This window comes from Psammomys obesus, unplaced genomic scaffold (assembly GCF_907164565.1).
Source record: "Psammomys obesus unplaced genomic scaffold, mPsaObe1.curated_primary_1811, whole genome shotgun sequence".
Taxonomy (NCBI): Eukaryota; Metazoa; Chordata; class Mammalia; order Rodentia; family Muridae; genus Psammomys; species Psammomys obesus.
This window is the reverse complement of record NW_026593947.1, coordinates 4,251,308-4,269,060: the sequence shown is the minus strand read 5'-3', so window position 1 is coordinate 4,269,060 and position 17,753 is coordinate 4,251,308. Positions and strand designations below refer to the sequence as shown.

The 17,753-nt window shown below is 46.3% G+C and overlaps 1 protein-coding gene across 1 annotated transcript in view; it reads left to right on the top strand.

Annotated features, from left to right (window-relative positions):
* The window catches only part of Urb2 (URB2 ribosome biogenesis homolog), a 27,409-nt gene extending 22,722 nt beyond the window's left edge, over nt 1-4,687 (top strand). Inside the window, exons 9-10 of the mRNA XM_055617595.1 lie at nt 1,419-1,558; nt 3,485-4,687. Coding sequence (XP_055473570.1) covers nt 1,419-1,558; nt 3,485-3,682 — 338 coding nt within the window. The 3' untranslated portion in view covers nt 3,683-4,687. The remainder of the gene's footprint in view (nt 1-1,418; nt 1,559-3,484) is intronic.
* The last annotated feature ends 13,066 nt before the right edge of the window (nt 4,688-17,753 follow it).

Below are 17,753 nucleotides of genomic sequence, written 5' to 3'. Positions count from 1 at the left end.
TTCCTTCCTTCCTTCCTTCCTTCCTTCCTTCCTTCCTTCCTTCCTTCTTCCTGTTTCTCTGGATAACAGAGCCTTGGCTGCCATCCAAATCACTTTGTTGTAGACCAGGCTTGTCTTGAACTCACAAAGATCTCCTTGCCTCTGCCTCCCAAGCACTGGCATTAAAAGTGAGCACCACCACGCCCAGCTAGAAAACTGCATTTATAAAAGATGGCATGTGTTTATTCCAAAAAAAAAACCCCCATACTGTATACACTAGAAATCAGTTTTATTGAGCTTTAATGTGTACCCGATGAACTTCGTCTGTTTGACAGTTAAGAACAAAGTGAAGCCACACCACAGTCAAAATATTGAATGTTTCAACTCCTGTCTGAGTTCTGTGCCTGTGTAGGAGGCCTGACCCTGAGCAGCACAGTAACCTGTTGTTCCTGTGTTTGTTTGCGTTTTCCAGATTTATAATAAATTTGTGGCCATCACTGTGCTCAGTAAAGTCTGGGGCATGCTGTAAGGCCAGAGCTCCCTACCAAGGCATGGCAGCTTGGGAGCCAGGCACTAGAGGGTCTACACTGAGTAGTGCGGAAGGGCTAGGGATTAGGAAGTGACTCTGGGAAGACGGGTGAGGTGGGGACTGTCTGCGGATGACATCGTATCCTCTCTCCTTTTGCTGATGGAAGGAGAACCTTAGACAATTTCTTAAACTAATGGAGGAAAAGACCTAATTTTTAAATCCTCTCAATAAATTTTTCCTTTTGAAGATAACTTTCATTTGATCCTGTCTTGTAGCATCTATCTCCTTTAAAATAATGATGGCAATTATAGATTTTTATCCTGAAAAGTATTGGTATTTCAGTTAGCTCTTGTATTAGTTACTTTTCTCTTGGCTGTGATAAAATGCCAACAAAGGTAGCTTAAGAAAGGAAGGGTTTATTTTGGCTCACAGTTTGTGGAGATGCAGTCCGTCATGGGGACAGAAGTGTGAGGTAGCTGGTCACATTGTGTCTGTAGTCAGGAGGTAGAGAGAGGTGAACCTGATGCTCATGGCACTTTCCTACTTTTCTCTCCCCATTTTCAGTCCAGGGCCCCAGTCCATCAGACAATGCTATGCCTGTTCAGGGTGGTCTTTCCTGCTCACTTAGTCCTCCCTGGAAGCTCTTCTCAGACACCCCTCCAGAGATATGTCTGTTAGGACTGTTAAAATCCAGTAGCTATCACAGACCCCCAAGAAAAACATATGAACTCGAATGTTGTATTTTTACTGTGGTCATGTCTGATACATCTTTTACCTTATTTTTGTCTACAGAATAGCCAGTTAGAGTCTAGAAAGAGTGGAGGGTTGCAGTTGTTTCTGTTTTTAGTATGATTGTAGGGCTAGAAAACATGTTCGTGCCATTTCAGTGCTAATGATTTGCCATCTGTAGGAAGCATGGATGACCTGCCAGCGGTCCTTGAGTGTGCACGCCTGGTGGAAAGGATGTATAGCCACATTGCTGCTCGAGCTGAGGAGTTCACCACGTTCTCCCCATTCCTGGTGGCCCAATACGTGACAGAAGTACAGAAGGTAAAACCCAGGCTGAACGTGCTCATCAGGGTCTTTCCTGTCTATGCTGTGTGTTTGTGTGTGTGTACGCATGTGCAGGAGCCTTATAGAGTTGCGGTTAGGACTGGGGGATGTTTCAGGGTCCTTGAAGCCACTCACTGAAGTTGCTCAAGACCCCAGGCCTCTAGTTTGAGTATAGACTCGGTCCTGATTCCATTTCTTCTAGTTGCCTGACAGGCAAGTGAAGTGTCACCAGGGCCAAGAACCAAGAGCTCTTCTGGATCCAGACCAGCAGAGGCTAGAAAAGAGGCTGGGCCTGGGCTAGCCATCACATCCAGCTGCTCCCAGACACTCAGACAGACTATGGCATCGACACACTGGGAAATCTGTTACTGGTGATTTTTGTCCAAATTAATCTGACTTTTGGAATTGGTGCTTTGAATGATGAATTATTTATTAAGAGAGTTAGTTGCTTACGTATGTCCATGCACTGTTCACACTTCTGTAAGCTACTGGTGCCCCATGGTCAGGCCATTTCGGGACTGTAAATGACACTGGACCTTTTCTTTCACTGGGTCAGGTGCATAATAGGCATATCTGTGCTCCATTTGCTTGTATTTGTACTAGCACATTTACATGCTTTCTGTCTGGGAAACAGCCAGTCTGGTGGGCTGGCTTGGTATTGGAGTTTCTTGCATGCATGGTAGTTGGGTCTCTTGGTGGCACTGTAGTGGAGTGTCTGGCCAGACAGATCAGCATTTCTCTGGGGAGGTTTGGTTGAGCAGCCTTTCTAGATTGCTTCCCACCCTGTTTCAAGTAACTGTAACTGTTGAGTAACTTTCCAGCCCACACACTTGCTGACATCAGTGTGTAAAGCTTCTTGTCATCCTAGCAACTTTGGCTGAGCTGGGGTGGGAGGAGGCAGCAGGACTCAGTAAGTGCATGAGAAGATCCTTCTGGTGGTCCTAGAAAGACATGAGGACTTATGATTTGATTTCCTTATGGCTACTTAACAATTTAATCGAAGCTTGACATTTCCCAAGCATGTGAGTTATTAACATGTAAGCTTTTAATGAAAGAGAAGCTTGTACTTTTTAACTGGAGAATAAAATGGGACATCGTAATTTCACTTTAATAAGAGCCAAAAAGGGAAGTGGTAATTGGAACCCTTAAGTCATAGTATTCTAAAATTTACTTTATGAAATCTCTGGTTTCCTGGCTTATTTATCTCTAATTTAAACTTGTCCATTTTTTTCCTTTTTTGTTTTGTTTTGTTTTATCTTGAAATCAAAAAGGCCTTGTGAATTAGTTAAGGCCATTGCATCCTGAAGTCCACTGGCAGCAGTCTAGGTCTTATCTTTCATTTAGCTCTAAATTTAGTGATGAAGAAAATGCTCTGTATGCATTAGAGACTGCTGCTGAGAGCTGTAAATTCTCCCAGGCAGCATGTTTAGGTTTAATTAAATGCTCAGGAGCAAAAGATAGCCAGACAGATCTCTGCATTCATTCCTGTGCATCTGTAGACTGGGTATTATAGGAACACCTGCAAGAGACAGGCAGATGTCCTGGGAAGAGCCTGTTGGTTAGGAGATGCTGCAGCCCACAGTCCTGGTGGTTTCGTCTCCACTGTGTGGTGAGGAGTCCCAGTGAAAACTGACAAAGATGTTTCCAGTACTTTTCTCTTTTACTTTAGATCAAGTTTACAACAGTCTCTCCATACTTGGGATGAATAGTAGTTAATGCTTACCTCCTCCAGTGAGTTTTGAAGGTGCTGGGATATGTTTTCTTTCATTGGCCATTGATCCTACTAGTAGAAACTGTTTTTGTCTTAGAACAACAGGGGTCTGCGGCTACACCAATTTCATGCTGCTGACTGAGCTCTGGAGTGTTCAGCATGTTGCCTGATTCTGTTCCTGGTGTGTGCTGAGAGCCCTCTTTCCTTCCCAGGTAACCTTGTACCCAGCTGTTAAGAACCTGCTTCAAGAAGGAATTTACCTCCTCTTGGATCTCTGCATGGATCGTGATATCCAGTTTCTACGGACCTCACTACAGCCCGGAGCACGAGATGTCTTCAAGGAGCTGCACAGTGACTACCTCAAGTACCACAAGGCCAAGCATGAAGGAGAGAAGAGATACACTGCCTAGACCACCCCATGGAAGCACAGTTTCCTAGGACACCTTGCAGAGGTTTCATGGTTCAGAGCTGTGGAGGATGTAAGGTCTGGAGTCCTCATGCATATGGTTGACAGCCATAGGAAACCAATACATATATATACACAGAGTCTCATTGTATGTCCCTGAGTACCCTGGAACTCACTGTGTTGACCAGCCTGACCTTTAACTTACAGAAATCCACCTGCCTTATGCCTTTTGCATGCTGGGTCTACCGTGCCCACCTTGGGGATTATATATATTTTTATAGCTTTTCAAAAGATTCTGAGTATTTTTTAATTTTCCATCTCCCAGTATGATAAGACTTCAGCGTCGGGCTTCATACATACTATTATAACACTTTTGCCACTCAGCTACACCCTCATACCTCAATACATCTTCTTATAGCTAAGTGTGCTATAAGAAACCCGGAAGCAGGCTCTGAGATGGGGTGAACTTAATGGGAAAATTGCTGACCATTATGACTGGACCTAATGTGGTCCTCTCCTTTCTCCCTCTCCTGGCTGGAAACTGTGGAACAAAAACAGTATTTTGTTTCTGATACATGGGTTGTAATTAAATCCCATTTGCCCTTTAAATTAGACCAAGTAGCACAGGTGCCACCCTGCACCTTCTCTCCGAGAAGCTTGGTGGTGCTGGGGGAACAGCCAGGGCCCTGGATGGTGTGCTGTGCACCGTCTGGTAGGGAGGTGCTCTAGCCCAGGGTCCAGGACTTCTGTTTGTTCCTGCTTCAGTCCGAGAAGTTCATTAAGAAACTTTTCCTACTCAGTTCAAGAAATAACTGTTCTTACTGCCTAAGCAATGTATTAATGCTCTCAACTACCCTTTATTGTCACATAGAAATGTCTGTTTTAGTCTCTTTGTTATGTGTGTTTGTATATGTATGTATGTATACACACACACACACACACATATATATATAATCAAAATGTGTTAAGGTTGCCTAATGTTTTCTTTTATAATAGTTTTATAAGAGTCAATAAAGTATTTGTTATTTTTTAATGTTATAGTATTCTGCTGAGTAGACATACCTGCTTCATCAAATAAGTCCTCTGTTGTCAGACAAGAATGTTATTTACTTTTTCTTTTATAAATATTGCCTGTGGCTAGATTATTTCCTAAGACATAGTCACATGAGCTGTTTAGTTTTAGAATACTATATCTTGTATTTTGAGACAGGATCTTACTCTCTAGCCCAGGCTCACCTTGAACTTGTTCCTCCAGCTTCAGCCTCCTAAATAAGTATATACCACCAGTTAGCCTGACTAGAAAGACATAAAAGGTTTTTGTTTTGTTTTTTTTAAAACATTTATTTATTTTACACATGAGTGCTCTATCTGCATGTATACCTGCACGCCAGAAGAGGGCAATAGATCCTACTATAGATGGTTGTGAGCCAGCATATGGTTGCTGGGAATTGAACTCAGGACCTCTGGAAGAGCAGACAGTGCTCTTAACTGCTGAGCCATCTGTCCAGCCCCACCTTAAAAGTTTTAACAGACTTTTGTAAATATTGCCAACTTACCCTCTAGAAAGAATATACATTGATTTTTTTCCCCAAGTGAATCTGTCACCACTTTGCTTGTTCTACAGATAGGAATTGTGAGTAGGCAAGAAGTTCTGGTGCTGGCAGTCACCAGCCCATGAGTGCCTCAAGGCATAGGAACTAGACTCTAGGCAGACCCAGAAATTTATGGCTTCAAGCCTAAAAATAGAGCTGGAGACTCTATGCCTTACAAACCTTAGAATTCTGGATCTTGGTATTGAAGTTGAAGGCTTAACTGCTGTGGGCTTCTACTTGGCAGCTGTTTCATTCCTTCACTTCCAGTAGGCATTAACAACAGCAGCAGGCGGTAGGGCTGTACAACACTTGCTGGTGTTAGCTCTTGAATGACCCTGGCTCACTGAGACTCTTAGCTTTCACAGTGACCAGTGTTCTAGCTCTCAGACCTAGGGTGTCTGAGATGCTTGGCCCTGGACAGTGATCAGTTCTGTGGTTCTTGGGCCTTAAGATTCTTGGTGTTTAAGCCTTGGCTGCATTTTGGAATTGTCAGTGTGTAGGGCCTGTAGTTCTTCCTTTTTGGTTCTCTCTGACTTTGAGGTCACTCTCTAGAACTCTTTAGCTCCTCTTTCACTGCCACTGTTGCTGCTGTTATGAGCATCTTTGCCACAGCTGCTGCTCTACCTCTTACTTTGCCAGCTCAGCCTGTTCTCATCAATAATACCAAAAGCGAGCAAGAAAAGATATCTTGAGCTAGGAATGTTGGTACATGCCTGTAATCCCAGTACTTGTGAGGTAGAGGCAGAGGGATTAGGAGTTTAAAGTCGTTCTCAGTGACTTTGAGGCCAGTAAGCACTACATGAGACATTGAAAGAAGAGAACAGCAAAAGACTGCTTACAGGAAGCCTTCTGCTGGACCTAGTGTTGGTTGTAACACAAGGGTGCAGCACAGAAAGGTGTCTTTGAGCTAACTCGGAATCAGCTGAATAGCCTGCCCTGCTTGTACAGCAGAAAAGAGGTTGTAGCAAGTATGTTTGTACCAGTCACGGGCCTTCTCTCACCTCCAGAAAGGTGCTCTCCACCTAGCTGCTAAATGTCACTGAACCTCACTGAAAAAGTCCATTGCAGAAAGTCCATTGCAAAGTGTTCCTTCTGGAACAGTTCCTTCTGGAGCTGGAGTTGTGTGCAGCAAGCAGATGTGTTGCAATGTGGCTTCCTCGAGGTATCCATGGCATATTTGAAGTAGGAAGACTGCCTCAAACAAGGTTGGGTTGGCGACTTGGCTAATAGTATTCTCAAACCAGCTGAGTAGCAGGGAAGGGTTTAACAGCTGTCAACTAGGGAACCAAACCACCCTGGTCCCAACACTTAGCTTGTTTAAAGGAAAAGGTAACACTGAAGAGGTGTTTACAAAGGCCTTCTTGTAACGGTAATGTTGCTCTAGTGATAATTTAACTGTCTCAAGTCGGTTTTAACCACCACCGCCATCACTGTTTTGAGACAAAGTCTCATGTAGCTCAGGCTGGCTTTGAACTTGCTGAGAGTGCCCTTAAGCCTCTTCTCATCTTGCTTCCACCCTGAGTGCTGGGATTACCGGGCATGTAGCACCACACTTGAGTCATACGGTCCTGGGGTTTGAGGCCAGGGCTCTGCATGCCAGGCAGTGGAGCTGCAGTCACAGCAATTTCTAAAGAGTTTTTCGTTTAAATGGTGACACAAGATTTTTTTTTTTAATTTACCTATTTTTACTTTATAAATAGTGTTTTGCCTGTGTGTATATGTGTGTACCTGGTACATGCCTGGCACCCATGGAGGGCAGAAGAGGACATTGAGTCCCCTTGGAATGGAGTGACAGATGATTCTAAGCAGCAATGTAAGTGCTATGAATGGACCCCAGATTTTTTGGAAGAATAGCAAGTACTGTTACCTGCCGGGCCATCTCTCCAGCCACACAACATTAATTTTTATTTATTCTTTGATAGGGAGCTATGCCATTTTCTTTTCAATTGTTTTAGCTGCTCAGAGTATATATTTTTTCATTACTTATTTAAGTAGTAAAGTCTCCCGATTCCCTCTTCTCATTCAGTCAAAATGTAGACTTTTAAAAATGACTTTTAAGGGTAACCCATAAGGAAATTTCTCTCCCCTTTGTTGTTGCTTTTGTTACAGATCTTACTGTAATCTAGGCTTGTCTTGAACTTCCTTGTGAATTTTACACTGGCCTTGAAATTACCATGATGCTCGTGCACAGTATCCCGTGTGCTGGATTAACAGTGAGCCTTACAATATATGGGGACCCACAATATCACACCCCTATTTTTCACAACTACTTTTTACTCTGAGTGAAACAGACAAAATGAACTAAATATTTGTGATATGAAAAACTTGTGTTTTATACCCCAAATCTGACTTTATTCCCTGCTCTGGCTGACTTGAAACAACTTTGCATGGCTAGCTTGCCTCTTCTCTTCCTCTGCTTAGGCCTTCAGAGCTGGGTGACTAGACTGGATCTGAGTGGGCTTGGTGCCCTTTTACTTCCTGTTGTGTACTGACAGATCTCGTTTTCCTTAAGTTTTTGCAGGAATCTTCAGGGAAGGCTCCATTACCTGGAGATGTGGTGTAGGAAACAATCTTTGAAGGCCTCCTGCTATAGACAGATGGAACTGAAGCTATAGTCTCTGGCCTCTACAGCCCCATAGCCCGGTGGAACAGTGCCTGATCGGTCCGCTGCTGCAGGTTTACCAGATGACAGGAGCTAGCCAAACCTCCCACTCCAAGCTAGTCAGTCGCAGGCACAGCAGTTCCTCGGATATCCTGATGGTGGCGCTGTGGTGCTTCTCAAGGAAGTCTGGTCAAAGGATTTGCCGGCGGACGGGGAGTGAGTTCATGAGCCTCCCCAGCCGTGCTGTGCCGTTAGACTGGGCCCCAACCGGTGCCCACTTCAGAAGTGCTCCTTAAGGCCTCAGTCATTTCTCTGTGACCCTGGACCTTTATGAGCAAGTGGTTTGCTGGTTCAGAAGAACATCTTCAGTGGCACTGTGGAGAGGCTCAGACTAGGGTGGGCTGCCGGAGGGTCACACCACAGAGACCTGGGCAGAGGGGCTGAGGCTGGGCTAGTAACCCCGAGGACCTGCCGGAGCTCAAACCCCAAGCGACTCACTAGGTGCACAGTGGCCCTGCATGAGCAGGGTGTGGGGACACGTTCCTGATGCGATGTTTGCTTTCTAGCTGGGCCTTGATAACAAGTGACAGAAAAGCAAGTCCTGGAGGGAGAGAGACCTGCCTGTGTGGCAGGGGCTGGCCCATGGGAGTGCAGGTTGATCTGAGAGCTGACTGGCATCACTTGTCCCTTGCTCTGGACATGTGATGGGTGTTAGGCGTGAGGGGAGCGGGGACCCCTGCTCTGCTTCTCTGAAGGCACTGCTGGGCCAGTCCAGAATGTTTGAGATGGGGGACGCACGGTAACTTCTTGCCCTCAGCTATTCCTTTTGGGCCATGGTGGAGGATCTCCAGAGCCTGGCCTCTGCAGTTTCTTGACTCACTTCCACACCGACCCTTTCCTTTCTTCTCACACCCTCCCACTTCATGTTTTCAGTGGCGCTCTTAAGGCAGTTCACGGGGATTACTCGGATCTATCTCCGACATTCTCGCACCTTCTGTGCTCACGCACTTTATTTGAAATAGAATAGCCTCCTCATGAGGCTAAGGCTGGCCATGACTTGCTGTGTAGCCAGTGCCCCTGAACCTCTGATTATCCTCCCTCGGCCTCTTGAACGCTGAGATGACAGGCTTGCACCAGCTTGTGCACTTGCTTGTGCCTGGCTAAGTTCTCCCACTTGGTTTAAAAAGGCACTGTTCAGAGGCAGCTTTACCACCTTTAGAGCCTTCATCCTCTGGAACGTCTTCTAAATGTCTTTCCTCTCCATGTTTATCTCACCTTCCCTGCTGTCTTCCTGTACCGCCTGTCTGTGGCAGCAGTATCAGTTCACACAGATGTAATTCCTGTCATCCTAAGGACCTGTCTGGAGTTAGTCTGCCATCCCCTCTCCTCCTCCTCTCTGTATCAATCCTCAGCTCCCTGCCACTTCCACCTGTAGTGGTCTCATCCATCTGCAGCCTCCCTTTTTTTTCTCTATGGACTTGCTTTTTACCTCAGGGTCTATCCTGGGACCCTTAGGACACACTGGCGCTGAATCCCAAGATCACGACCTCCGGTCTCCCACCATCAGGCACCAGCAGAGACCTTGCATCTGAGCCTGTTCATTTGAGATCCCTTAGCTTCCCATGTTCACAGTTAATTACCTTTTGACTTAACCCTCCTCAGTTTCTCGTGTAGCACGTACCTTACTGTTGTGTCCCATGGGTCTCGTTAGTGTCCCCAGTCCAGCACCGTCTGTTGTCTTTCTTGAGCTCTGAGTCCCCTGATGCTCTTCTCTTCTTTCCCTCCAGGACCTGGGTGATTGTTTGGGGCGGTGGTAAGGCTTCAGGGATGGGAGCTCTCCAAACCCCACTTCCCCTCCCAGGACCAGCTGTCTGGAGGACCAGCCTCTCATCTGAGGAAGATCACCCAGGAGGCAGCATAGCTTTAGTTACGGTTTTTATGGGGAAGTTACGGTTGATTGTAGCATAAATGCTAAGGGAAGGCAAGAAGTGTGTAAAATGCTCTGTAATGAATACAGCGGGTAAGAATGGGAAATGGTTTCATATAAAGGAGGGCTCAGGGGCTGTGCCTCAAAACCTGGCATGGGCTAAAACTGGCTCTCTGGAAGTGAAAGCATTGGCATCTGGGGTTGAAAGCTCTAGGCAGCAAGGCCACGGGAGAACAAGAACCTAGCAAGGAGCACCTTGTGGACACAGAGACTACACCGGTGAGAGGGCAGGCATTACAGCATGCTCCTGCTATGCGTTCGTGTCCTCCTGCGGCTGTAGTTCTCTGACTCAGCATGTGGCTTGCAATGACACTTTTGTGAATATTCAGTCAGCTACTTTAGCCCCTGCCCAGTTTGTTTTTCCATATCATTTTTCCTTCTATTTACCGACAGGCAGAATTTTCTGATTCTAAACCAGCCTGGCCCAGCTCTGTGTCCATCTCCTGTTCCCACCAGCTCCTTGTTTTCACTAAGAACCCTGGGTGGAAGTGGCCACTTCTGTGTGCATCTACTAGCCTTTCCTTGTGTATATGACCTAGGGCCCCAGCCTTGTGGAGGGTCCTCAGTTTTCCTCTCTGGCCTCCTCATGTAGGACCTCCCTGGGTTTCCACTTAGCTTTCTAAGGTCTCAGCAGCATAGGCTTTTTTTTCTCTCCTTACCCCTAAAATTCTGATACTCTTGTTCTCTCCATGTCCTCTACTGCCATTAGGTCCCTAGCCATCATTCTTGGGCAAGTTCCTCCCAAGCTTTGGATTTCTGCTCCTGGAAGCAGCTGTCATATCTTAGCTGAAAGCTCAGCAGCCATGTCATACAGGTCCTCCTCGACCCCCTCTCCACAGTGTCGTCTCCCTCTCCTCTAGTCCAGCCCTTGTCACTCACAGCCTCCTCTTCCTGCCTGTGGACATCCATGCAGTGATCATTTGTGTCAGCAGCGACTCTTTCCCTCTTAAAAACTGCTCTTTGGGTATGGTAGCACACACCTGTTGTCCCTGCACTTGATAGACAGGCAGGAAGATGTGGAGTTCAAGGCCCAGCCGGTCTGCTTAGCAAGAAGCTGTCCAGTCTCAAACAACAAAACTCAAACCAAAGAACCCTAAACCAAAACAATCTCCCTGGGGGACTTTGGTCTGGCCACTGCTGCCTCAGCTGCCCTGCCCATCGTCGCTACCCAGGATGGCTCCTGGACTCTTGTGCTGCCTCATATAGTTTAATATGCCTGTGGAGTCAGTGTTGTCTCAGTGCAGAGGGAGCAGCTATGGAGCTTAGTAAGAGCCAGACAGTACCAAGAATGTGCTAGGACAGGGCATCAGGACAGTGAAGGTGGGTGAGGGTGACCTTGAACCCCTGATTGTTCATCACAGGCCTGTGCCACCATACACAGTTTATGTGGTGCTAGGACTCTGAAAAGCCTGAGCTACAGTCCCAGCCCCTCTCAAAGTACTTTTATGAAACGCTGCTCTAAACATTATAGAAGAATGTGACGGAGGAACAGGACACGTGACACCAGAAGGAAATAATCAGATAAAAATGAGAACTTGGAACATTCTGTGAAACTGCATGCACCATCTCACAAAAGAAGAAAAAGGTAGTACATACAATGGTTTCAGACTGGGGTAATGTGTTTTGAATCCAGGCTGGATCCCAGAAGAAAAGCAACCAGCCCCCTTTCTCTTCAACCGTCTCTGAACCAGAAGCTGTAAGATGAAGCCGAGAGCTTCATCTTGAAAACAGGCACGAGCCAGGTAGTAAAGGGGCACCCATGGCTCTGCCAGGACTCTGCGGGTGGCTTACGGGGGCCCTTACCGGATGGGCCTGTTCAGGGACAGGTGACCAGGCTTGTTCTAGCTTACCAGTTTGTGCAGAAGTGCAGGCTGTGAGGCACTGGGCTCTTGCCCAGCTTGAAGTTCTCCAAAGTCAGAAGTTAATAGTGGAGACAGTGACAGGAAGCCTCAGGCAGCGTGGCACCCTAACCACTGCCATTTGCGGGCTTTGTTCCGGAATCGTAAACTTGCTGTCTTAGGCACTATTCTGTTGCCATGAAGAGACACGACCAAGGCAACTTAGAAAGGAAAGCGTTTGACTGAGAGCTTGCTGACAGTTTCAGAGGGTTGCCTCATGATCATCACGGCAGGGAGCATGGTGGCAGGTGGGCAGGCATGGCACTGGAGCAGTAGTAGAGTGTAATCGACAGGCAGGGGCAGAGCAAGGCTGGGCCTAGCATGAGCCTTTGAAGCCTCAAGGCCCAGGAACACCTCCTTTAACTAGGATATACTTCCTAATCCTTCCTAAACAGTCCACCAAGTGGGGACCAAGTATTCAGACATGTGGGCCTATAGGAGCCATTCTCATTCAAATCACTCCTGAGTTCTACCCCCAGCTCTAGGCAGCGAGAGGTGTCTTGGCACGACAGAGAAACATCTTGGGATGTGGAAGCTCACTGCGCCGGAGAGCCTGGCTGCCAGGGCAGGTGTTTCCTCTTCATGTTTCCTCTGTCTTTTTTTAGACAGCTTGTGTTCTCGGAGCTTTGAAATCTCTTTATTTTAGGAACATCTGAAAATCGACTGGTAGAAATGGGTTTTGTGTCAGTTCTGGCTTTCCCCCATCCAAATTACACATTTACTGAGAATAGCTATCCCTATAATTTCCATGGAACACTAGATTATTGGTGACAATCAGAAGACAGGGTGCTGTGTACCTTTTGTATTTTCAGTGTAGTTCTGATCTGGAGGTTTCTGGTAGAGTTTCATTTTGTTTTCATTCACTGGACTGGCCATTTCTCCCACTCCCTGGCAAGCAACAGAGATGTTAAGTCAGAAATACTGAAGTAGGGAAGTGTGGTTCGGAACTGCTGTGCTCATTGGCTCTGAAAGTTTCTGTGTATCTTAGTGACTTCTGTAAGCACTTCCTACATAAAGGCACAGCTGTACAATTAATTGTGTCTGCCACCCTCATGCACCATTGAGAAATTAGCCTAGCACTAGTATGTTTTCAGGCCACGTGCTAACTTTTGCCTTCTGCACAGACAAGGCCATCTTGAGGATGGCAAAAATTGGAGGACACATCCTGAGCTCTGAGCCTTGAGAGCTGTGCCTGCCAGGGCTGATGTGGAACCTCCTCCCTCTGGTAGCCTCAGGCGGGGTGGTGTGGAACTACATGAGTACTCTGGGCTGGAGCATTTCAGGAACATTCAGCCATCGCACCTGTCCGAGACAGGTGGGCTGCAGGTGTGCCAAGTCCAACCACATGATGGCCTCCAACCATCTGCACGTGCTGTGCCCAGGTGCAGGGACGCTCTGCTAGCTGCTGCACAGGCTTCCTCTGCATCCGGGTCTCTGAGGAAGTATGTTGTGCCAGGCTACAGAGGAAGCTGGATTGTCACGTCACAGGGCTGAAGTCCAGAGTCGGCCGCTGACACCTGGGTCCCTCCGCTTGTCCCTAGCTGTTTCTGGGCCAGGACCATCCTTTCAGTACGTGAGACAGGGACCTCAGGAGCAGGCATGCATGGCTCTGCCCGTGGAGCAGCAACCCAAAGTGCTTGAAAGAAAGGAAGTGAGTTGCGAGTCCTGTTTTTTCTTAAGATGAGTGCTCGTGAACCCCAGTCTAGTCTTGAACTTTTTATCCTTCTGAGTTCTAAAATTACAGGTGTGTATTACCATGCCCAGTTTCTGTGCTGCTGGGAGTTAAGCTCAGCTCATTATGCAGACTAGGTAAACGCTGTCAGCTGGGCTGTATCCACAGCCTCTAGATGAATTCCTGAGTTGCCACTGAATAAGCTGAGTGGCACACACTCTGACCCACCATGACACAGGAGCAGGAGGAATAGAACCTTCGTTTCTACAAAGCCACAGAGGTTTCAGAAGTGCTTTCCCTGCAGCCAGGCCTACTCTGACTTGAACTGCTGCACGTGGAGAATACTGTGGAGCAGGCCCACCACGGCTGTCTAGGCAGGCACAAGGTAGAAGGATGGTTCTATGTTTTATTTAAGCTACTGCTTCATTTTGTGGGTTGTTTTGTTTGTTTTTTCAATTCAAGGTATCACTATGTAGCTCTGGCTGTCCTGGAACTCACTGTGTACACCAGGCTGGCCTTAAACTCACAGAGAGCCACCTGCCTCTACCTCCCAAGTGCTGGGATTAGAGGTGTGCGCCACCATGCTCAGCCATCTTTGTGTCTTTAATCACAGCCAACTCATACTGTATCTCAACAAATATAAACACTCAGGATCTTGACATCTCGTTTGAGAACTAGTCGGTAGTCGGCGCCCACTGTCTGTTGACTGAACAGAGGCCTGGTAAGGTTGGGTGACACAGCTCTGTCTTCAGGTACAGGTACTGTGGTGGCCAGGACCTCCCTGTCTTTCAAATGATTCTCTTTTCTACACCTTATTAAACTAGCATGAATGAAGCTTTAACATATGAATAAACTATTGATTGAATCTTTTGTCCATCTCTAAATTCCTCTTTTTCCACCTATGTACTCATTCACACACCCATGCATTCATTTACCTATTCACCTACCCACTGAGCCATTTATCGCTCTCCTTACTCACCTGTTTGTCCCATGAATCCATGCACTTATTCATCTATCTACCCATCCATGCACCCACCTACTCACCCGCCATTCCATCCACCCATCCATTTCATTAACCTATCCATCCATCCCTCACTCACCCACCATTCCATCCACCCATCCTTTTCATTAACCTATCCATCCATCCCTCACTCACCAGCCAGCTAGCCAACCATGGAACTTTTTTTTTTTTTTTTACTAAGTACAAGAATACCAGAAAAATAGTCTTAAAGTATAGAGGAGTTTTAATTCAGAACATGGTTTCTCTGGCAAGAGATCACATCCAAAGACCTTCCAAGTCTGTCCAGGAGACAGAGGCAAGCAGATCTGAGTTCAAGGCCAGCCTGGTATAGAGCAAGTTTCAGGTAAAGAAAAGCTTAGGTCCAGGTGTGGTGGATCCTGCCTTTAATCCCAAACAATGAAGGTAAAGATCGTTTGTAGAAGGAAGCACCGGTGCTTGAAAGTGAGGTCTAATGGAGTAGCAGAAAAAGAAAGTAACAAAATAGGATACAACCAACTCTCTTGAGAGAGAAAAGGGAAGCTACTTAAGACACAATGCAGAGAGAAAGAGAGAGCAGTTTTTACCTAAACAGGGGCGGAGATAGAAGCTAGATTGAGTAAGTCAGCTGGGAGAGGATTTTGAGCCAGAACAGCTGAGTTGAAACAGCCAACTATGAGCTCAGAAAGAACAAGAAAGGGTGAGCGTATCCAGCAGTAAATGTCAGAGGCTGAAGACATTCTAGGCCTGGGTTAGATTGATGGAGGCTGGAAGCTTCCAGGACTAGGCCTCGCTTAGCAGACAGAGGCAATAAGACAGAGACAACAACTGAGACACGTGAATAAAAGTTCCTCTTACATTAATGTCTTATTCTCTGTTACCTGGGTCCCATTTCACTCTGTACCTTTTCTCAGAGACGTGAAAGCTAAGCTTCTATCTTCTTGACTGTAGCCATGTTTCTGCTGTGACTCTCCTGTCAGTACGTCCCTGAATGACTGTTATTTAGCAAAGTTCCCCATCCACATTCACACAGGCATATTTGCTATTACTTTTACAGCTGGCTGATGCCTTTCATTTTTATTGCATTTTATTGTTTTGTGCTCAGAGGATAACATTGTCTTCAATTTCTAAATGGCATCTTCTATAGAAAATTCACCTGTTCTTTCAAACCTTCCTTGCAGGTCAGTAGGTGTTCAGCAGGCTGTTGGGGTGGGTGTGAGTTCTGGGGCGCCGTGGTGAGGCAGTTAGCAGCTTGCACCGTAGCGATGCGGCGGGAGCCTGGTGCGAGGACAAAGGCTGTACGCAGATTAGCTGTAAGAAGAGAGAGAGCGTTTTAACCAGATTATTTTAATTCTAGGTGAAACGAAAATTGAGTAATTTACAGCCTATGTTTAAACACCATGGCTTCCTTCCATATGTCACTGGGACGGGTTTTTCTGTGGTGAGCTTTTCTGGCTTCTGAAATTAGTCTGTTAGAGTCCCCGGCCTGTGCCCACTCTCCCTCTCCTTGCGATTGGTGTTTAACACATCCCTCTGCAGAACCGGGATCTTGGCCACCACTGCCTCTGAGACTACCTCCAGTCTGCATTATGAAGCCATTTAATGAGCAAAAACTACAATAAATGATTCTCAAATAGATATAATCGCTTTGCTTTTATGTTGAGTCGGGTGAATACTTCATGATGAGCCAAATACGATTTGTCACTTTTTTGGCAGCAAGCATATTAGGTTTTCATTTTATGTCTGCCTTGACTAGAAACATTGGAATATTTTGTTCTGTGTTTTAAGCTGCATGATGGGTATCACCTGGCTGACATTCCAAGTAATATTTTTTTGACATCTTCATATATTTTGATATATATATTCTGTTAATACTTTTTTCTCACCAATTCCGCCTTATTCTTTTAGTACCTAATAAAAAAATTCATTTACAAGTTATTTCTGTTATAAAGAAGAAAAGAAAGTCACGTTACCATGCTGTCTTGATCAGAGCTGAAGCTTAAAAAGCTGGTTTGCCTCTTTCTGTAATCCAGTTGCAAGTTTGGTTGTGATAGATTAAGTTAGTTTTCTATTTACAGCGAAACAGGAGGAGTTTTAATCTTAAAACCGTAGAAGGAATACAAAACAGCACCGGCTTGTAAGCTCACATTTTAATACGGTGTGTGAGGAGGCCAGAAGCATTTGGTGCCTTAGCTACGGACTGAGTGCATCCCTGAGAGCCTGTGGTTGGAAGCTTGGTCCTCAGTGCAGCACGTGGGATGGCGGGGCCCTTGAGAGGGGTGGCCTAGTGAAAGGTGACCAGGTCCCGGGGGCACTGCCTCCAGAGGGACTGATGTTGGTCTCATGAGTGAGCCTGACCTTCCCTGAATCCCGCCCATGTGCTCCTTGCCTCCCTCTTGCACATACTCACGTTGTTGTGATGTGCCTTACCAGAAATGAGGTAAGGGCACCTTCCCTTGGACCCCTGGCATAATAACCAGGATTTTCTGGATAATTTGTGAAAGTACATATGATGGGGGCTGGAGAGACAACTCAGAGCTTAAGGGCACTGGCTGCTCTTCCAGAGGTCCTGAGTTCAAGTCCCAGCAACCACATGGTGCCTCTTCAGATAATGAGATCTGGTGCCCTCTTCTGGAGTGCAGGTGTACTGGCAGATAGAACATCATATACATAATAAATAATGAATAATTCATGCTTCATTCACTGCTACACACACACAGCCCTTGGCTCAAACCGCTTCTCTGAATAGTTGTGGACTGTGATGGTTTGACACACAATTTCCTAAACCCACCTATCACTTGACTTTAAGCTGACGGTAAGTTTGCAAATGGCAGGTGTGGGCGCATGCGTGGTGAAGATGCTGCCAAGGACATTCATTGTCGGTGACACCGTGTGTGTCCTTTTAGAAAGGCTCACAGGGTGCTGGCAGGTGTGCTCTAAGACTGTGCAGTTTCTTCTTGGAGTTTTTCCTGCTAGGAGGAGTAAATGAATCAGTCTCTCTCTCTCTCTCTCTTCCCCTTCCTCTCCTCTCTCTTCACCCGATCCTCTTCTCCCTTTTGAAGAGAATTCTTGGCCTCTAGTCAGGAAACTTTCCTGTAGAGCAGTCAGGCTTTGTGTGCTGCGTCACCTCCAGAGTGGTTACGGCCTTGGGAGCTGCACGTTCTACCCCTCGTAGGTTACATGTTCTCTGTGTGTTATGTACAGTACATCCTCACAAACGTGTGTGGAGGCCAGAGGCAGCAAGAGGTGTTTTCCTCTTTTAAAACTTTTTTTAAGATTAAGTTTATTATTAAAAGATTGGAAATAACAAATATCGAATACCTAATT